This window comes from Oncorhynchus kisutch, linkage group LG26, assembly GCF_002021735.2.
Source record: "Oncorhynchus kisutch isolate 150728-3 linkage group LG26, Okis_V2, whole genome shotgun sequence".
Taxonomy (NCBI): Eukaryota; Metazoa; Chordata; class Actinopteri; order Salmoniformes; family Salmonidae; genus Oncorhynchus; species Oncorhynchus kisutch.
In genome coordinates, this window is record NC_034199.2 from 44,107,957 (window position 1) to 44,131,002 (window position 23,046).

A 23,046-nucleotide genomic window follows, 5' to 3' on the forward strand; every position below is an offset into this window, starting at 1 on the left:
GTGTGCACTGTGCTCTAATGCAGATCTGGATTTCTCTTTCTCTCTCTCTCTCTCTCTCTCTCTCTCTCTCTCTGTGTGTGCGTGCGTGTGTGCGTGCGTGCGTGTGTCATCCCAGTCTTTTCAGGACTCGGTGGGTAAAGACGAAGCCGTGCCGGACTCCCTGAAGAGCACCATCTTCACCAACTTTGCCCCTCTGTACAGGTTTCAGTCCGTCTTCCTCAGAGAGGTGGAGCAGAGACTGGCTCTATGGTGAGATGGCACGTCACAATCACCCACAATGATGTATGTATTTTGTAGTTCAGGCTATTTTCTCTCAAAATGTCACTCCCACTTAGCCTCGTTTTTTTGCGTTAAGACCCTCTTGGATTAAGAACACAGTTTGTAGTGTGGTTTGGTTTGGGTTTTCATTGATCCTGGGTATTGACATTCATTCTGGGAAGCCTCATCACAGAGACACACACGCCTCTTGTGGAGCTGGGGGTTTCTATAGCAACAGTCGCGCTGCATCAAGCCACTTCTTCTCCTCCTAGCCCCGTGGGTTATTCCACTGTCTGCTCCTCTAAATGATGTGGTCCCTACGTCAGAGCCCCGACTGGCAGACTGTCACGACTACAGACATCATACTGTCCAGCCTTATTACAAGACTAAACCACAGAGCAAGAGACAGAACTCCAAGGAGGAGATGCCGTGTGTTTTCACTCAAAACATGGCCGACATCTGGCGTGGCTATAAGGCCCAAAGGCAAACGAGATGACCAACTACGGAGCACAGATACATTGCCATCTACTTTTCAAATGTGACGTACAGTTGGCTTATTTTAGCCCTCTCTTGATCTTAGATTATAGAGCTGGTAGTGGGATGTGTGAGTGGACAGGGGCTGCACCTCAACAGAACGACATTCAGAACATCCTCTCTCGGTTTTGTATTACCCTCTCCATAATGTATTGGTTGATATTTTGAATGAAAGAGTATTGAGAACGATGTCCGTTCACATGGTGCTGAATCTAGTCGTCAACTGAAATTCATGCTCAAGAGCGACACCTGCTGGTGGTGTTCAGCAGTGCAGGTAAAGGTTAACCATTTCATTGGAATTCCTTTGCATAATTGTCTACATGAATATGAAATATGACTTTAAGTGCTTAAAATACGCACACACACACTAGCACTAAACTGTTCCAGAGAAATAAACATACTGTTTTATTTTAGGGAAGGGTGCTCCAATGCCCACATCAAAGGAGACTACCAGCGCATCGGGGATGTCATGCTGAAGCACCTACAGGGACTGAAGGTGTGTGCACCTCTTTCACATTGTTATTGCACTTGTTATGCACTTCACTATGTATCTGCTCCACTCCTCAATGAACAAATATATGCTGCCTTGTGTAAAGTATGCCTGTAGCCCTACTCCAGGGGACTGCTCTGTGGCTGACCCATAGCTTCTCCTAGCCTGTCGTATGTGTGTGATATGGTCGTGCAAATATGTTCGTTCTACTGTACTTTATTCTACTATGTTCTACTTCGTTCTACTCTACTCTATTTTATTATATTCTATTATATTGTAATCTATTCTACTCTATTCTACTCTGCTCTATTCTACTCTGCTCTGCTCTATTCTACTCTATTCTACTCTATTCTACTCTGCTCTGCTCTATTCTACTCTATTCTACTCTATTCTACTCTGCTCTACTCTACTCTACTCTGCTCTATTCTACTCTGCTCTATTCTACTCTACTCTGCTCTATTCTACTCTGCTCTGCTCTGCTCTATTCTACTCTATTCTACTCTATTCTACTCTGCTCTATTCTACTCTGCTCTATTCTACTCTACTCTGCTCTATTCTACTCTATTCTACTCTATTCTATTCTACTCTGCTCTATTCTACTCTATTCTACTCTATTCTACTCTGCTCTATTCTACTCTATTCTACTCTATTCTACTCTATTCTATTCTACTCTATTCTACTCTATTCTACTCTGCTCTATTCTACTCTGCTCTATTCTACTCTATTCTACTCTATTCTACTCTGCTCTATTCTACTCTGCTCTATTCTACTCTATTATACTCTGCTCTATTCTACTCTATTCTACTCTGCTCTATTCTACTCTATTCTACTCTGCTCTATTCTACTCTATTCTACTCTGCTCTATTCTACTCTGCTCTATTCTACTCTATTCTACTCTGCTCTATTCTACTCTATTCTACTCTATTCTACTCTACTCTATTCTACTCTATTCTACTCTGCTCTATTCTACTCTATTCTACTCTATTCTACTCTGCTCTACTCTACTCTGCTCTATTCTACTCTGCTCTATTCTACTCTGCTCTATTCTACTCTGCTCTGCTCTATTCTACTCTATTCTACTCTACTCTATTCTACTCTATTCTACTCTATTCTACTCTGCTCTATTCTACTCTATTCTACTCTATTCTACTCTATTCTACTCTGCTCTATTCTACTCTATTCTACTCTATTCTACTCTATTCTACTCTATTCTACTCTGCTCTATTCTACTCTGCTCTATTCTACTCTGCTCTGCTCTACTCTGCTCTACTCTATTCTACTCTACTCTATTCTACTCTATTCTGCTCTATTCTACTCTGCTCTATTCTACTCTATTCTACTCTACTCTATTCTACTCTGCTCTATTCTACTCTATTCTACTCTACTCTATTCTACTCTGCTCTATTCTACTCTACTCTGCTCTATTCTACTCTACTCTATTCTACTCTACTTTATTGTATTATACTATACTCTATTCTGCTCTCTTCTACTCTATTCTACTCTACTCTAATATATAATTTTCTAGCCACTGACAGCCCACCTCCAGAAGCACTCGGAGGCCCTGGTGGAGCTGGAGAAGGCGTGCCGGGGTTCCCCGCGGCTGGAGGTGCTGGTCCGGGACTTTGAGCTGCAGAAGGTGTGCTACATCCCCCTCAACGTGTTCATCCTCCGGCCCCTGCACCGCCTCATGCATTACAAGCAGATCCTGGAGCGCCTCTGCAAACACTACCCGCCTGCACATGTGGACTTCAGGGACTGCAGAGGTAACTATCAGAACTATCAGACTGAAGCAGGCTATCTAGGACCTACTGGTGCAGTCGAGGGCCTCCTGGTGCAGTCGAGGGCCTACTGGTGCAGTCGAGGGCCTACTGGTGCAGTTGAGGTCTATGACATCATAAATTAGTGTTGTTTCTAATTGAATGGCCTCTCCTCTAGCTGCACTGGCAGACGTGTCAGAGGTGGTGTCCCAGCTCCATGGAAGCATGATCAAGATGGAGAACTTCCAGAAGCTGTTGGAGCTTATGAAGGATTTGATTGGCATCGACAATCTAGTCACTCCAGGGCGGGTGAGTTCAAGGAGAGACCGGACTCCATCCCAAATGGGACCCTATTGCCTATATAGTGCACTACTTTTGACCTGGGCCCTATTCAAAAGTAGTGCACTATGTAGGGAATATCCCCATATCAACAGTTTGCAGAAGCTAGTTTGAAGCACTCCTTTTGTTTTGACAGTTGTTTTATGTCTTTCTGAGTTGTTGTCTTTCTCTGAGACTTGACTTGGGATGTTGTGTTTGACTTGGGATGTTGTGTTTGATTTGGGATGTTGTGATTGACTCGGGATGTTGTGATTGACTTGGGATGTTGTGTTTGACTTGGGATGTTGTGATTGACTTGTGATGTTGTGATTGACTTGGGATGTTGTGTTTGATTTGGGATGTTGTGATTGACTTGGGATGTTGTGATTGACTCGGGATGTTGTGATTGACTTGGGATGTTGTGTTTGACTTGGGATGTTGTGATTGACTTGGGATGTTGTGATTGACTTGGGATGTTGTGTTTGACTTGGGATGTTGTGTTTGATTTGGGATGTTGTGATTGACTTGGGATGTTGTGATTGACTCGGGATGTTGTGATTGACTTGGGATGTTGTGTGTGACTTGGGATGTTGTGATTGACTTGGGATGTTGTGATTGACTTGGGATGTTGTGTTTGATTTGGGATGTTGTGATTGACTTGGGATGTTGTGATTGACTCGGGATGTTGTGATTGACTTGGGATGTTGTGTTTGACTTGGGATGTTGTGATTGACTTGGGATGTTGTGATTGACTTGGGATGTTGTGATTGATTTGGGATGTTGTGATTGACTTGCGATGTTGTGATTGACTTGATGTTGTGATTGACTTGGGATGTTGTGATTGACTTGGGATGTTGTGATTGATTTGGGATGTTGTGATTGACTTGGGATGTTGTGATTGACTTGGGATGTTGTGATTGATTTGGGATGTTGTGATTGACTTGGGATGTTGTGATTGACTTGGGATGTTGTGATTGACTTGGGATGTTGTGATTGACTTGGGATGTTGTGATTGACTTGGGATGTTGTGTTTGACTTGGGATGTTGTGTTTGACTTGGGATGTTGTGTTTGACTTGGGATGTTGTGTTTGACTTGGGATGTTGTGTTTGACTTGGGATGTTGTGTTTGACTTGGGATGTTGTGATTGACTTGGGATGTTGTGTTTGACTTGGGATATTGTGATTGACTTGGGTGTTTGTGATTGATGTAGGATGTTGTTATTGACTTGGGATGTTGTGATTGACTTGCGATGTTGTGATTGACTCGGGATGTTGTGATTGACTCGGGATGTTGTGATTGACTTGGGATGTTGTGTTTGACTTGGGATGTTGTGTTTGACTTGGGATATTGTGATTGACTTGCGATGTTGTGATTGACTCGGGATGTTGTGATTGACTTGCGATGTTGTGATTGACTCGCGATGTTGTGATTGACTCGGGATGTTGTGATTGACTTGGGATGTTGTGATTGACTTGGGATGTTGTGTTTGACTTGCGATGTTGTGATTGACTCGGGATGTTGTGATTGACTTGGGATGTTGTGATTGACTTGGGATGTTGTGTTTGACTTGGGATGTTGTGTTTGACTTGGGATGTTGTGTTTGACTTGGGATGTTGTGTTTGACTTGGGATGTTGTGATTGACTTGGGATGTTGTGTTTGACTTGGGATATTGTGATTGACTTGGGTGTTTGTGATTGATGTAGGATGTTGTTATTGACTTGGGATGTGGTGATTGACTTGCGATGTTGTGATTGACTCGGGATGTTGTGATTGACTTGGGATGTTGTGTTTGACTTGGGATGTTGTGTTTGACTTGGGATGTTGTGTTTGACTTGGGATGTTGTGATTGACTTGCGATGTTGTGATTGACTCGGGATGTTGTGATTGACTTGGGATGTTGTGTTTGACTTGGGATGTTGTGTTTGACTTGCGATGTTGTGATTGACTCGGGATGTTGTGATTGACTTGGGATGTTGTGATTGACTTGGGATGTTGTGTTTGACTTGGGATGTTGTGTTTGACTTGCGATGTTGTGATTGACTCGGGATGTTGTGATTGACTTGGGATGTTGTGATTGACTTGGGATGTTGTGTTTGACTTGGGATGTTGTGTTTGACTTGCGATGTTGTGATTGACTCGGGATGTTGTGATTGACTTGGGATGTTGTGTTTGACTTGGGATGTTGTGATTGACTCGGGATGTTGTGATTGACTCGGGATGTTGTGTTTGACTTGGGATGTTGTGATTAACTTGGGATGTTGTGATTGCCTCGGGATGTTGTGTTTGACTTGGGATGTTGTGATTGACTCTGGATGTTGTGTTTGATTTGGGATGTTGTGATTGACTTGCGATGTTGGGATTTGTGTTTTTTTCAGGAGTTCCTAAGGTTAGGCTGTCTCAGTAAGCTGTCTGGAAAAGGCCTCCAGCAACGAATGTTCTTCCTGGTAATGTCTGCAATTTATCTGAGATTGTCATCTTGAATGAGTTATTAAACAGATTATTCAGTGGTCTCACAACATACAGTCATGGCAAGTAGAGCTCTGTATTTTAACGTCCTTAGTATGAATGGCTTTGTCCAAAATGCCTCAAAGACGACGGCATCCTTATCTTTCCACACAGCTGTATACTGTTCTTTCAGCCAGAGTCCCTCTTTGTTATTGTAGGGCATCTCATGAGACCAAGACTCATCTGAATCACGATTCATGTAAGAAACAGATTGAATGTAATCCAGTTGGATCAGGTGTATCCCTGACAGAGCTAATGTATTTACTGAGCCACAAACATTCAATCAATGTTCTTTTTGTGTGACGTAAATAAGGGTGATAGAACTATTAATGACCAGTCAATGATTGAAGTCTCTGTTTTCTTGCTCTATGGTGATAGTTCAATGATGTCCTGTTGTATACGAGTCGAGGGATGACGGCAACGAACCAGTTCAAAGTGCACGGGCAGCTCCCTCTCTATGGCATGACAGTACGTCTCTTTTGTTCCCCTCTCTTACCCTCCCAGCCTTGTGCCCTGCCTTGGAGCACAGTAGAGTAGAGCACAGTAGAGTAGAGTACAGTAGACTAGAGTACAATAGAGTACAGTACAGTAGAGTACAGTGCAGTACAGTAGAGTACAGTGCAGTACAGTAGAGTACAGTACAGTAGAGTACAGTGCAGTACAGTAGAATACAGTACAGTACAGTAGAGTACAGTGCAGTACAGTAGAATACAGTACAGTACAGTAGAGTACAGTGCAGTACAGTAGAGTACAGTACAGTAGAGTACAGTACAGTAGAGTACAGTACAGTAGAGTACAGTGCAGTACAGTAGAGCAGAGCACAGCAGAGTAGAGTACAGTACAGTGAGAACAGTAGAGTACAGTAGAATACAGTACAGTATAGTACCGTGAGTACAGTACAGTGAGTACAGTAGAGTACAGTGCAGTAGAGTAGAATACAGTAGAGCAGAGCACAGTAGAGTACAGTAGAATACAGTACAGTACAGTAGAGTAGAATACAGTAGGGTACAGTACAGTACAGTAGAGTAGAATACAGTACAATACAGTAGAGTAGAATACAGTACAGTACAGTACGGTAGAGTACAGTAGTGTAGAATACAGTAGAGTAGAATACAGTAGAGTACAGTACAGTACAGTGCAGTAGAGTAGAATACAGTAGAGTACAGTAGAATACATTACAGTACAGTACGGTAGAGTACAGTAGTGTAGAATACAGTAGAGTAGAATACAGTACAATACAGTAGAGTAGAATACAGTACAGTACAGTAGAGTAGAATACGGTAGAGTACAGTAGCTTTCACAAGATTAATTATTTACTGTGAATGAACTGCTGTGCCACTTTAACTCCCTCCATCTGTCTCTGTCTTTAACTCCCTCCCTCATCTATATATCTCTTTAACTCCCTCCATCTGTCTCTGACTTTAACTCCATCTGTCTCTGTCTTTAACTCCATCTGTCTCTGTCTTTAACTCCATCTGTCTCTGACTTTAACTCCATCTGTCTCTGTCTTTAACTCCATCTGTCTCTGTCTTTAACTCCCTCCATCTGTCTCTGTCTTTAACTCCCTCCATCTGTCTCTGTCTTTAACTCCCTCCATCTGACTCTGTTTTAACTCCCTCCATCTGTCTCTGTCTTTAACTCCCTCCATCTGTCTCTCTGTCTTTAACTCCCTCCATCTGTCTCTCTGTCTTTAACTCCCTCCATCTGTCTCTGTCTTTAACTACCTCCATCTGTCTCTCTGTCTTTAACTCCCTCCATCTGTCTCTCTGTCTTTAACTCCCTCCATCTGTCTCTCTGTCTTTAACTCCCTCCATCTGTCTCTCTGTCTTTAACTCCCTCCATCTGTCTCTCTGTCTTTAACTCCCTCCATCTGTCTCTCTGTCTTTAACTCCTTCCATCTGTCTCTGTCTTTAACTCCCTCCATTTGTCTCTGTCTTTAACTTCCCTACCATCGTTCTCTCCCTCTCTCACACACTCAGTCCTTCTTTCCCAAAGGCAGATGTACCCTCTCATGCCTCATGTGTTGATTGTGCCTGTTATGTTCCCAGATCCGGGAGAGCGAGGATGAGTGGGGTGTGCCTCACGCCTTCACCCTGGTTGGGCAGCGCCAGTCAGTAGTGGTAGCAGCAAGGTGAGGCTATGGTTCGATCCAGCTCGTCTCTGGAATAGTCTTTAAACACTCGCCAGTAGACCTTTAGGTTCTGGAATGAAGATGTTCACAATAACGTGGTCGGTGAATCGGCAGGAGACCGGTCCCATCAGCAGAGTCAACAATGAGGCCTTTATATAATCACAAAGACACATTCATTATTTTTACCGCTCGCTTAGTCATAAAAATAACGGCATGACATATTTATCAGGCTAGTTAAAAATATATATATATTTATGTTTGTCTGTTGGGTTTTTACAGTAGTATAAGCTGTTGGGATTTACAGTAGTATAAGCTGTTCGGTTTTTACAGTAGTATAAGCTGTTGTGTTTTACAGTAGTATAAGCTGTTGTTTTTATACAGTAGTATAAGCTGTTGTGTTTTTACAGTAGTATACGCTGTTGTGTTTTTACAGTAGTATACGCTCTTGTGTTTTTACAGTAGTATATGCTGTTGTGTTTTTACAGTAGTATACGCTGTTGTGTTTTTACAGTAGTATACGCTCTTGAGTTTATACAGTAGTATATGCTGTTGGGTTTTTACAGTAGTATACGCTGTTGTGTTTTTACAGTAGTATACGCTCTTGTGTTTTTACAGTAGTATATGCTGTTGTGTTTTTACAGTAGTATACGCTGTTGTGTTTTTACAGTAGTATACGCTCTTGAGTTTATACAGTAGTATATGCTGTTGAGTTTATACAGTAGTATACGCTGTTGTGTTTTTACAGTAGTATACACTCTTGAGTTTACACAGTAGTTTAAGTTGTTGTGTTTTTACAGGACTTTAAGCTGTTGTGTTTGTACAGTAGAATATGCTGTTGGGTTTTTACAGTAGTATAAGCTGTTGTGTTTATACAGTAATATAAGCTATTGTGTTTTTACAGTAGTATAAGCTGTTGGGTTTATCTCTCTTTTGCTCTCTCTCTTTCTCTCACTCCTCTTCCTCTCTCCTCTCTCTCCTTCCCTTTTCTCTCTTTCACTCTCTCTCACGCACACCTCTCTCTCTCTCTCCCTCCCCCTTTTTATCTCCCCCTTCAGTTCACTGTCAGAGATGGAGAAGTGGATGGAGGACATTAATATGGCCATTATCCTGGCGGAGAGCATCAACGGTCCTACGTCTGACTGGCTGGCCAGCAGTCTGACAGATAACAGTAAGTTGGCTACACTAGAGCTTGGGCATTGGGCACACTGTATAGGAACACTAATAGTGTATCCGACAATCATCCAACTCCACGAGTTATTGCTGAATTCTCCCTCTTACTGGTCCTCTTTGCACAGACAGTTCATCCTCTTCTAGAAACTCCAGAGCCAGAATGGGCCAACCTTTAAATCTGCATAGAGCTTCAATAGCTAAAATACAATGCTCCAAATGTATGGTTTATAAATCATTGATTTGAAGGATGTTCCTTTTTTTATCCAGCCTGTCTACATGTCTGTACTCACAAACATAGCCACTGTGAAGTAGTGTGCTACTGTTGATCTCGTCTGGTTTTACAGTAGGATCCAACTTCCCAGGTTGTTATAGTGTGTATCTTGGAAGTAACCGCTTCCTGAATTTCCCAGAATCCCTAACGGAGGACTCCTGTGCAGAGGCGGAGTCTGAGGACGACCTGATGGCGTCGCGCACCTCCCTGGAGAGGCAGGCCCCTCACCGTGGTAACACCACGGTGCACGTGTGCTGGCACAGGAACACCAGCGTGTCCATGGTGGACTTTAGCGTAGCCGTGGAGGTACCAAAACCAGAACCAGCCCTAACCTGTCCTGCTCTGGCTTCCCCAGTCTCTCTGTCTCTCTGTCTGTCTGTGTATCTACAGTGGGGCAAAAAGGTATTTAGTCAGCCACCAATTGTGCAAGTTCTCCCACTTAAAAAGATGAGAGAGGCCTGTAATTTTCATCATAGGTACACTTCAACTATGACAGACAAAATTAGAAAATAAATCCAGAAAATCACATTGTAGGATTTTTTATGAATTTATTTGCAAATTATGGTGGAAAATAAATATTTGGTCACCTACAAACAAGCAAGATTTCTGGCTCTCACAGACCTGTAACTTCTTCTTTAAGAGGCTCCTCTGTCCTCCACTCGTTACCTGTATTAATGGCACCTGTTTGAACTTGTTATCAGTATAAAAGACACCTGTCCACAACCTCAAACAGTCACACTCCAAACTCCACTATGGCCAAGACCAAAGAGCTGTCAAAGGACACCAGAAACAAAATTGTAGACCTGCACCAGGCTGGGAAGACTGAATCTGCAATAGGTAAGCAGCTTGGTTTGAAGAAATCAACTGTGGGAGCAATTATTAGGAAATGGAAGACATACAAGACCACTGATAATCTCCCTCGATCTGGGGCTCCACGCAAGATCTCACCCCGTGGGGTCAAAATGATCACAAGAACGGTGAGCAAAAATCCCAGAACCACACGGGGGGACCTAGTGAATGACCTGCAGAGAGCTGGGACCAAAGTAACAAAGCCTACCATCAGTAACACACTACGCCGCCAGGGACTCAAATCCTGCAGTGCCAGACGTGTCCCCCTGCTTAAGCCAGTACATGTCCAGGCCCATCTGAAGTTTGCTAGAGAGCATTTGGATGATCCAGAAGAAGATTGGGAGAATGTCATATGGTCAGATGAAACCAAAATATAACTTTTTGGTAAAAACTCAACTCGCCGTGTTTGGAGGACAAAGAATGCTGAGTTGCATCCAACCATCCAACCATACCTACTGTGAAGCATGGGGGTGGAAACATCATGCTTTGGGGCTGTTTTTCAGCAAAGGGACAAGGACAACTGATCCGTGTAAAGGAAAGAATGAATGGGGCCATGTATGGTGAGATTTTGAGTGAAAACCTCCTTCCATCAGCAAGGGCACTGAAGATGAAACGTGGCTGGATCTTTCAGCATGACAGTGATCCCAAACACACGCCCGGGCAACGAAGGAGTGGCTTCATAAGAAGCATCTCAAGGTCCTGGAGTGGCCAAGCCAGTCTCCAGATCTCAACCCCATAGAAAATCTTTGGAGGGAGTTGGAAGTCCGTGTTGCCCAGCAACAGCCCCAAAACATCACTGCTCTAGAGGAGATCTGCATGGAGGAATGGGCCAAAATACCAGCAACAGTGTGTGAAAACCTTGTGAAGACGTACAGAAAACGTGATTTTCTGGATTTTTTTTCTCATTTTGTCTGTCATAGTTGAAGTGTACCTATGATGAAAATTACAGGCCTCTCTCATCTTTTTAAGTGGGAGAACTTGCACAATTGGTGGCTGACTAAATACTTTTTTGCCCCACTGTATATCTGAGTGTGTTTCCTCACCTGGGAACAGTGTCCTCCTTAGCAACTCCCTCTCTGTTATGGTGTTATTTGGACATTATATTACCTCAGTGATTTGTCTCTACGCTGTTCGTACTCTCACTTCTGTCAACTGCTACGTATGCCCCTTTGGATCTCACCAGGAAGGGGAAGTAGTACTGTTGTTTGTCATAGATTTAAACAGCAGCTCTGAGTGCAGCTGAAGCAGCTTCTACAAGCTCTTTTGTTTTCTTTGTTGAATTCTGAGCTGAGAGCAGAGCAGACATTAGCAGGAGGTGGGTGAACTGCAAAGGACACTGTTCTCAAATCAGCCCTCTATTGCGAACTCTTTCCAGGGTGGTTTCCTCATCTTATCTCTATTGCGAACTCTTTCCAGGGTGGTTTCCTCATCTTATCTCTATTTCTAACTCTTTCCAGGGTGGTTGTGCACTCCTTTCTTCCCTTCTTCACAGCCGTGGACTCACCGTTAGCTCCTCTTGTGTATGTGTGTGTTTACACTCAGTCTTTGTGTCTCTGTCCTTCCCTCCCTCTCTCTCTCTCTTTTCTCTCTCTCTCTCTCTCTCGCTCTCTTCTGTGTGTCCGTCGGCCTGTCCTCCGTGCTAGAGGAGCCTAGTCCAGTCAGTGACTCAGAGGCCTCCCTCGCGGGGCCCAGCAGTGGCCAGGGCCCAGTGCCTCTGTCTCTTATTTGCTGGTATCGAGTTCACAGCCTCTCCTTTAGTGATTCCTGCAGGAGTCTAGAGGTAAAGGATCCAGGGAGAGAGGAGAGACCTCCTCATCGCATTGTAGAATTACTGTCCTTGCGTACTATCATCTTATCTCCTTTGAGGTCATTGGTGAAAAGTGTCTTTTGTGTAAAACTTTTCATCTGTAAAGACATACAAAATGATTTAAGAGAAATTAGTGGTAGCCTGCAATGGTGGTCCTGTATGACTTAGTTGGTAGAGTTTGGCGAATGTGGGTTAGATTCCCAGGGCCACCTACCTATAAAGATGTATTGCATGCATGACTGTAAATCTGCTAAATGGGATATATACACTGACCAAAAAATATAAACGCAACATGCAACAATTTCAAGGATTTTACAGAGTTACAGTTCATGAAAGAAAATCAGTAAATTGAAATAAATAAATTACGCCATAATCTATGGATTTCACATGACTAAGCAGGGGCCTAGGATGGCATAGTCCCAACCAATGGGGACTCAGGCCCAGCCAATCAGAATGACTTTTTCCCCACAATAGGGCTTTATTACAGACAGAAATAATCCTCCTGTCAAATTCTCTAAGATGGCGTCGGAAGTGGCTTATGGTAGAGAAATTAACATGACATTTTCTGGCAACAGCTCTCGTGGACATTCCTGCAGTCAGCATGCAAATTGCACACTCCCTCAAAACTTGAGTCATATGTGGCATTGTGTTGTGTGACAAAACTGTACATTTTGTCCCCAGTACAAGGTGCACCTGTGTAATGATCATATTGTTTAGTCAGCTTCTTGATATGTCACACCTGTCAGGTGGATGGATAATCTTGACAAAGGAGAAATGCTCACTAACAGGGATGTAAACAAATTTATGCACAAAATTTGAGAGAAATAACCTTTTTGTGTGTTTGGGAGATTTCTGGTATCTTATTGCAGCTCATGAAACATGGGACCAGCACTTTACATGTTGCGTTTAGATTTTTGTTCAGTATTCAACGATGGCTCAGTTTACAGTAAATGCTTTTTATCACCACTAGATGGCAGTACATGCTTTTTTATCACCACTAGATGGCAGTACATGCTTTTTATCACCACTAGATGGCAGTACATGCTTTTTATCACCACTAGATGGCAGTACATGCTTTTTATCACCACTAGGATGGCTGTTGTTCACTGTGACCTTAGAGGTTCAATGACTTTAAACTGTGGCTGGAGGCTGACTGTTTATAGCTGTACTTACATCAGATAAACCAATGTTAGGATTGAAAAGAGGCCCCAGGCTTAATCACAGTGGGTTTATTTACAGAGCTGACAGTACAGCACATATGCATGAACTATTCCTTGTACATTCATATAGTTAAATAAAGGTTCAATAAAAAAAAACATTAAAAAATATATATATATATAAATATTTGTTGATATTGCCTCTATTTTTTTATGATTTTTGTCATAATATGTCCTTTTCACACAAATGAAGTTCACGGGATTGTAAATCGTTGTTCTACTGTAGAATCAGCTGTCAGGAAACCTGCTGAGGAAGTTCAAGAACAGCAACGGCTGGCAGAAACTCTGGGTGGTCTTCACCAACTTCAGCCTGTTCTTCTACAAAACCCACGAGGTGAGCACCATCTCATCAGGTCCGTCCTGTCCATGTTATGTGATTCATTATGATCTAAATGAAGGTAAAACTGATCCTAGATCAGCCATCCTACTCTGAGACACTTGGTGGATACTGGACCAGAACTACAGGAATGTGTCCTGGGGAAGGAGATTCCCCCCTCCTCCTTCCATGTAGTCTGTGAAGGCCCGAAGTACAGCAGTGTGTGCTGGGGCAGACCCCCTCCCCTCCTGCTCATTTCAGATCCGTGTTCCATGTAAGAACATCTCTAGCCACTTTAATAATAAAAATGTGGATGTAATAAATGTATCACTAGTCACTTTAAACAATGCCACTTTATATAATGTTTACATGTCCTACATTACTCATCTCATATGTAAATACTGTACATCTATACCATCTATCTTGCCTATGCCGTTCTATACCATCGCTCATCCATATATTTATATGTACATATTCTTATTCATTCCTTTACACTTGTGTGTATAATGTAGTTGTTGTGAAACTGTTAGATTACTTGTTAGATATTACTGAACGGTCGGAACTAGAAGCACAAGCATTTCGCTACACTCGCTAGCATTAACAGCTGTTAACCATGTGTATGTGACCAATAACATCTGCTAACCATGTGTATGTGACCAATAACATCTGCTAACCATGTGTATGTGACCAATAACATCTGCTAACCGTGTGCATGTGACCAATAACATCTGCTAACCATGTGTATGTGACCAATAACATCTGCTAACCATGTGACCATTAACATCTGCTAACCATGTGTATGTGACCATTAACATCTGCTAACCATGTGACCATTAACATCTGCTAACCATGTGTATGTGACCATTAACCTCTGCTAACCATGTGTATGTGACCATTAACATCTGCTAACCATGTGTATGTGACCATTAACATCTGCTAACCATGTGTATGTGACCATTAACATCTGCTAACCATGTGTATGTGACCATTAACATCTGCTAACCATGTGTATGTGACCAATAACATCTGCTAACCATGTGTATGTGACCATTAACATCTGCTAACCATGTGTATGTGACCATTAACATCTGCTAACCATGTGTATGTGACCATTAACATCTGCTAACCATGTGTATGTGACCATTAACATCTGCTAACCATGTGTATGTGACCAATAACATCTGCTAACCATGTGTATGTGACCATTAACATCTGCTAACCATGTGCATGTGACCATTAACATCTGCTAACCATGTGACCATTAACATCTGCTAACCATTTGTATGTGACCATTAACATCTGCTAACCATGTGTATGTGACCAATAACATCTGCTAACCATGTGTATGTGACCATTAACATCTGCTAACCATGTGTATGTGACCATTAACATCTGCTAACCATGTGACCATTAACATCTGCTAACCATGTGTATGTGACCATTAACATCTGCTAACCATGTGTATGTGACCATTAACATCTGCTAACCATGTGTATGTGACCATTAACATCTGCTAACCATGTGACCATTAACATCTGCTAACCATGTGACCATTAACATCTGCTAACCATGTGACCATTAACATCTGCTAACCATGTGTATGTGACCATTAACATCTGCTAACCATGTGACCATTAACATCTGCTAACCATGTGTATGTGACCATTAACATCTGCTAACCATGTGTATGTGACCATTAACATCTGCTAACCATGTGACCATTAACATCTGCTAACCATGTGTATGTGACCATTAACATCTGCTAACCATGTGACCATTAACATCTGCTAACCATGTGTATGTGACCGTTAACATCTGCTAACCATGTGACCATTAACATCTGCTAACCATGTGTATGTGACCATTAACATCTGCTAACCATGTGACCATTAACATCTGCTAACCATGTGTATGTGACCATTAACATCTGTTAACCATGTGTATGTGACCATTAACATCTGCTAACCATGTGTATGTGACCATTAACATCTGCTAACCATGTGTATATGACCATTAACATCTGCTAACCATGTGTATGTGACCATTAACATCTGCTAACCATGTGTATGTGACCAATAACATCTGCTAACCATGTGTGTGTGACCATTAACATCTGCTAACCATGTGTATGTGACCATTAACATCTGCTAACCATGTGTATGTGACCATTAACATCTGCTAACCATGTGTATGTGACCATTAACATCTGCTAACCATGTGTATGTGACCAATAACATCTGCTAACCATGTGTATGTGACCATTAACATCTGCTAACCATGTGCATGTGACCATTAACATCTGCTAACCATGTGACCATTAACATCTGCTAACCATTTGTATGTGACCATTAACATCTGCTAACCATGTGTATGTGACCAATAACATCTGCTAACCATGTGTATGTGACCATTAACATCTGCTAACCATGTGTATGTGACCATTAACATCTGCTAACCATGTGACCATTAACATCTGCTAACCATGTGTATGTGACCATTAACATCTGCTAACCATGTGTATGTGACCATTAACATCTGCTAACCATGTGTATGTGACCATTAACATCTGCTAACCATGTGACCATTAACATCTGCTAACCATGTGACCATTAACATCTGCTAACCATGTGACCATTAACATCTGCTAACCATGTGTATGTGACCATTAACATCTGCTAACCATGTGACCATTAACATCTGCTAACCATGTGTATGTGACCATTAACATCTGCTAACCATGTGACCATTAACATCTGCTAACCATGTGTATGTGACCATTAACATCTGCTAACCATGTGACCATTAACATCTGCTAACCATGTGTATGTGACCATTAACATCTGCTAACCATGTGACCATTAACATCTGCTAACCATGTGTATGTGACCATTAACATCTGCTAACCATGTGACCATTAACATCTGCTAACCATGTGTATGTGACCATTAACATCTGCTAACCATGTGTATGTGACCATTAACATCTGCTAACCATGTGTATGTGACCATTAACATCTGCTAACCATGTGTATGTGACCATTGACATCTGCTAACCATGTGTATGTGACCGTTAACATCTGCTAACCATGTGTATGTGACCAATAACATCTGCTAACCATGTGTATGTGACCATTAACATCTGCTAACCATGTGTATGTGACCATTAACATCTGCTAACCATGTGTATGTGACCATTAACATCTGCTAACCATGTGTATGTGACCATTAACATCTGCTAACCATGTGTATGTGACCAATAACATCTGCTAACCATGTGTATGTGACCATTAACATCTGCTAACCATGTGCATGTGACCATTAACATCTGCTAACCATGTGACCATTAACATCTGCTAATCATTTGTATGTGACCATTAACATCTGCTAACCATGTGTATGTGACCAATAACATCTGCTAACCATGTGTATGTGACCATTAACATCTGCTAACCATGTGTATGTGACCATTAACATCTGCTAACCATGTGACCATTAACATCTGCTAACCATGTGTATGTGACCATTAACATCTGCTAACCATGTGTATGTGACCATTAACATCTGCTAACCATGTGTATGTGACCATTAACATCTGCTAACCATGTGACCATTAACATCTGCTAACCATGTGACCATTAACATCTGCTAACCATGTGACCATTAACATCTGCTAACCATGTGTATGTGACCATTAACATCTGCTAACCATGTGTATGTGACCATTAACATCTGCTAACCATGTGACCTTTAACATCTGCTAACCATGTGTATGTGACCATTAACATCTGCTAACCATGTGTATGTGACCATTAACATCTGCTAACCATGTGACCATTAACATCTGCTAACCATGTGACCATTAACATCTGCTAACCATGTGTATGTGACCATTAACATCTGCTAACCATGTGTATGTGACCAATAACATCTGCTAACCATGTGTATGTGACCATTAACATCTGCTAACCATGTGTATGTGACCATTAACATCTGCTAACCATGTGTATGTGACCATTAACATCTGCTAACCATGTGTATGTGACCATTAACATCTGCTAACCATGTGTATGTGACCATTAACATCTGCTAACCATGTGTATGTGACCATTAACATCTGCTAACCATGTGTATGTGACCAATAACATCTGCTAACCATGTGTATGTGACCATTAACATCTGCTAACCATGTGTATGTGACCATTAACATCTGCTAACCATGTGTATGTGACCATTAACATCTGCTAACCATGTGTATGTGACCATTAACATCTGCTAACCATGTGTATGTGACCATTAACATCTGCTAACCATGTGTATGTGACCAATAACATCTGCTAACCATGTGTATGTGACCATTAACATCTGCTAACCATGTGTATGTGACCATTAACATCTGCTAACCATGTGTATGTGACCATTAACATCTGCTAGCCATGTGTATGTGACCATTAACATCTGCTAACCATGTGTATGTGACCAATAACATCTGCTAACCATGTGTATGTGACCATTAACATCTGCTAACCATGTGTATGTGACCATTAACATCTGCTAACCATGTGTATGTGACCATTAACATCTGCTAACCATGTGTATGTGACCAATAACATCTGCTAACCATGTGTATGTGACCATTAACATCTGCTAACCATGTGTATGTGACCATTAACATCTGCTAACCATGTGTATGTGACCATTAACATCTGCTAACCATGTGTATGTGACCATTAACATCTGCTAACCATGTGTATGTGACCAATAACATCTGCTAACCATGTGTATGTGACCATTAACATCTGCTAACCATGTGTATGTGACCATTAACATCTGCTAACCATGTGTATGTGACCATTAACATCTGCTAACCATGTGTATGTGACCAATAACATCTGCTAACCATGTGTATGTGACCAATAACATCTGCTAACCATGTGTATGTGACCATTAACATCTGCTAACCATGTGTATGTGACCATTAACATCTGCTAACCATGTGTATGTGACCATTAACATCTGCTAACCATGTGTATGTGACCAATAACATCTGCTAACCATGTGTATGTGACCATTAACATCTGCTAACCATGTGTATGTGACCATTAACATCTGCTAACCATGTGTATGTGACCATTAACATCTGCTAACCATGTGTATGTGACCAATAACATCTGCTAACCATGTGTATGTGACCATTAACATCTGCTAACCATGTGTATGTGACCATTAACATCTGCTGACCATGTGTATGTGACCATTAACATCTGCTAACCATGTGTATGTGACCATTAACATCTGCTAACCATGTGTATGTGACCAATAACATCTGCTAACCATGTGTATGTGACCATTAACATCTGCTAACCATGTGTATGTGACCATTAACATCTGCTAACCATGTGTATGTGACCATTAACATCTGCTAACCATGTGTATGTGACCAATAACATCTGCTAACCATGTGTATGTGACCAATAACATCTGCTAACCATGTGTATGTGACCATTAACATCTGCTAACCATGTGTATGTGACCATTAACATCTGCTAACCATGTGTATGTGACCATTAACATCTGCTAACCATGTGTATGTGACCATTAACATCTGCTAACCATGTGTATGTGACCATTAACATCTGCTAACCATGTGTATGTGACCATTAACATCTGCTAACCATGTGTATGTGACCATTAACATCTGCTAACCATGTGACCATTAACATCTGCTAACCATGTGTATGTGACCATTAACATCTGCTAACCATGTGTATGTGACCATTAACATCTGCTAACCATGTGTATGTGACCAATACAATGTGATTTGATTTGAATATCTCATCTCTCTGTGGGATTTCAGATCCGTGTTCCATGTCAGAATATGTCGTCTCTCTGTGGGATTTCAGATCCGTGTTGCATGTCAGAATATCCCATCTCTCTGTGGGATTTCCGTGCTCCATGTAAGGGAGTCGTACACATTCCCATGCCGGACTATCTGCTCTCCCTTTAGGCACAGCTCCCCTGAATCCATTGGGATCACCACCAGTGTTAGTTACGCAATAGTCAGTTGCTTTGTCATAGCACATGTTCTACGACCTGTAGCCCCTGGGCATTTTGCCATATTTTAATATACTGTACATCATCAAAGCATAAATGTGATGTAAAGTATATTCGTAGTGAAAGTGAGCAGCTCCATGAAATTCAGAATGCTTTTGACTGTTTGGTCCTTTCCCCTCTCTCCAGGATGACTATCCACTGGCCAGTCTCCCCCTGTTGGGCTACTCTGTCACCATCCCCACTGAGTCTGAAAACATCCACAAAGACTATGTCTTCAAACTGCATTTCAAATCCCACGTCTACTACTTCAGATCTGAGAGCGAGTACAACTTTGACAGGTACAGTACAATTCTGTATATTTGGTATTGTGTACCGTAAATACAGTAGATAGTATATGTGTCTACTGGATGTGAAACCCTTTGTCTCTTTCTCTTCATACAGGTGGATGGAGGTCATTCGCAGCGCCACAGTCTCTGCCAGCCATAACCGCATTCTGAGCCGGAAAGAGTCCCATCCGTACTGACCCAAAGAGCAGCGGGGATTCTCTCCCTGTCTCCCCGTGCCTCTTCTCCTCACCACAACCTCCCCCATAGGGTCTGGCCACATACAGCCTCTCTTCACACTACGACTCCCTCAAGCAGCAAGCTGGCACCACACATTCACTTGTCTGGAATCTGTTGATTTCCTTTTCTCCATGGATCTGGGACGTGTGACCATTAACAGTGTCCATGCACAATCTTGGTGCTTATTGATGCGGTGACGTGTCCGCTGGTTTAGACTGCAAACAGAGACAGACATTTTCAGCATCTTTTTTTATACTCTGCTCTGAATCTCTCTTTTTTTTGTAGGATGTCATTTTATACTGTTTTCTAACGGAGCACATACTATACTTCTGTTTTCACATTCTGTCATTGGATCGTTTTATGGTGGAAACTGATTCTGCTGTTGTTGTTGTTTTTTTAAAACCTGTTTTTAATTTAGGATATCACTGCATCCTCAAGGTCTTTTGTCTCCTTGTTCATTTAATGGGGGGAAAACGAAACAAAAAAAGCTGTTTTGAAATCCAACAGCTTGAGTGTCAAAACAGGTCTACCATTGTCCTAGATTTTACACTGCAAATGTCAAAACAGGTCTACCATTGTCCTAGATTTTACACTGCATTTATATTACGTCAGTGGGGAGGAGACTTAAAATGTGTCGTTAAACAGGCCACATTAAAATACTTTAAAAAATATATATAAATATATATCAATATAAGATGTCTCTGGAGAATGTGAGTAACCTTGTGAAAACATGGATGATCAGTAAAGATATCCAACTATGTAGTTGTACTATTGACATAACTCTAAAACTACTTTGAAAACGATCAGGTTAGTTACCATCACCACTAACGCCATTATTCGCCAAGCATAGTGAATATTTATCTTACATGAGGATCTTTGTCGTGTGGATACCGCTGAGGGTTTTCTGAATAATATTATATTTCAAATGTAATAGTGTGAGACATGATCACAATCTGTGTATTATGAAGGACACTGTAATGGAAAGCTTTAAAGAATATGCGCGAACCAAAATATCAACTTTCAGTTCCAAGCACCATTGCCCTTGTTGGACTAGGCTGCCCATATGTAAGAGACATTTGGGAATTGAAATGAAATGGATATATGCATATGACAGACAGGGTTTATGAAGTGTAGCATTCCAGAGGGTATTGGGGGTGTGCTGCCAGACAACAGAGAAAGCTCTTATTGAAAGCAATAAAAAATAAACATTTATTTGAACATTGTATTGTGAGTTTTATTTGCATGGTCCACAATAGTTAACTTTCAATGTTTTGGACCACTTTCACTTCAATGCGCTCTACAATATTATTAAAATGTTGTTTCTTGTATGACCCATAGGCGGTATCATTGATCAATAACTTAAAGCCTGTTCCGTTGTGCTCGTCACATTGGCCACTGCCCCCGAAGTTATTGCACTCATGATTTCCATCTGATGAAAGGAGAAATCGACATAGGCCTCCTAAAAACGAACTTGGTTATTGCCATTTCCTCTTAAAATGTCGAATTTTGAAATGTTGTGAACTTAACTACATTTGAATTCTACACGTTTAACGCTTAAATATTCAATTCATTGAACAATTCGTTCCCCTATGGAACAGAAAGACAGTGCATGGTATCTTCTTTCCACGTTTTTTTTTGTTTTTTTACCCATAAATATAATTGTAAAAATAATTACAGTAGCATACATTCATAGCGTGCTCATATAGAAAGTAAAGTGGGCAGGTCTTTGTACATGAATGAAGTGTGGAGGAGTACAGAATAGTGCCGCCGCTGTTTCCAGAACCGAGCACGCAGATTACGTCATGGATTACCGTTCTCCTTAGCAGCAGGATAATATGCTGGCACCACGATTCAATATATATATATATATATTTTTTTTTTTTAAATAAGAGTCCCCCTTCCAAAACATGCTAAACTTGGGGAGTATCGATTTTTGTTAGCACTGTAGTGCAGTACAACTGTTTTTCACAGCATTGCAACCACCTTTGAAAAGAATAAATTGATCAATTTGACGTATTTGATATAATATTGTATTATTTATGACGGCATTCCTTTTGAAAGTTTACACATTGGGATTTTGAAAGGTGTCCTGTAGGCTATATTTAAAGAAATACTCTTTCAATAAAATACAAATATATATATATATATATATATATATATATGTGTGTGTTATCAGAACGACTTAATAGAATCAGCTAAACTTAAATGGGCCTCTTGTGCTAGGCAACAGTTTTAATACAGAGTGCTGGTGAGTCCTTACTCCACAAACTCAATTCACTGCAATGTAATACAAGGTATATGGGATACTTACAGTATTGGGTTGTAGAGAAAATAATGTACTGCCTGTCTAATATAAACTGGGCTGGGAAATACTCCGCCTGGGATCTACAAACCAAATATGTGCAGTTCTTGACGAGGACTGTGTTGTACACATCCAACAGCAATTTGTTCACTCCCCCCCCCCTCCATAGCCCCCAAAGCAATACACTGTTATGGACTGTACATGGGATGCAGATTGGCTTGTAGAGAGAACTTTTCTACATGTCTCGGCTAAAGTGGCATGGGAAATACTCAGCAGGGTTTCGGCTAACCAAATATTGTTCATTTCGGGGGGGACGGGGGGGGGGCGGGACTGTGTCAGTAGATCAATCAAAAGAGAGATTTCTGTAGGAGATGCTACCCAGCAATTGTGAGGTTGGAAAGAGCACAAGTTAAAACAACCACTATTTTCCAATCAATCCCCTAGTAAAGTATAAAACTGGTGAAAAGTGTATTTCATCCTGATATTTGTGTTTTCTTAGGACTTTA

At 41.4% G+C, this 23,046-nt stretch overlaps 1 protein-coding gene across 3 annotated transcripts in view; it reads left to right on the forward strand.

Moving 5' to 3' along the window:
• LOC109870769 (FERM, ARHGEF and pleckstrin domain-containing protein 1-like) overlaps positions 1-21,461 on the forward strand; it is a 116,999-nt gene extending 95,538 nt beyond the window's left edge. Inside the window, exons 16-28 of one of the 3 annotated variants that reach the window (XM_031805932.1) lie at positions 116-249; positions 1,207-1,288; positions 2,808-3,045; positions 3,218-3,348; positions 5,735-5,803; positions 6,243-6,332; positions 7,913-7,995; positions 9,051-9,163; positions 9,576-9,742; positions 13,536-13,643; positions 13,724-13,899; positions 19,862-20,013; positions 20,117-21,461. In XM_031805932.1, coding sequence (XP_031661792.1) covers positions 116-249; positions 1,207-1,288; positions 2,808-3,045; positions 3,218-3,348; positions 5,735-5,803; positions 6,243-6,332; positions 7,913-7,995; positions 9,051-9,163; positions 9,576-9,742; positions 13,536-13,643; positions 13,724-13,899; positions 19,862-20,013; positions 20,117-20,172 — 1,599 coding nt within the window. In that variant the 3' untranslated portion in view covers positions 20,173-21,461. Of the gene's footprint in view, positions 1-115; positions 250-1,206; positions 1,289-2,807; positions 3,046-3,217; positions 3,349-5,734; positions 5,804-6,242; positions 6,333-7,912; positions 7,996-9,050; positions 12,066-13,535; positions 13,644-13,723; positions 13,900-19,861; positions 20,014-20,116 lie in introns of all 3 variants that reach the window. The other 2 variants (XM_031805933.1, XR_004205654.1) reach the window with 2 other exon arrangements.
• The last annotated feature ends 1,585 nt before the right edge of the window (positions 21,462-23,046 follow it).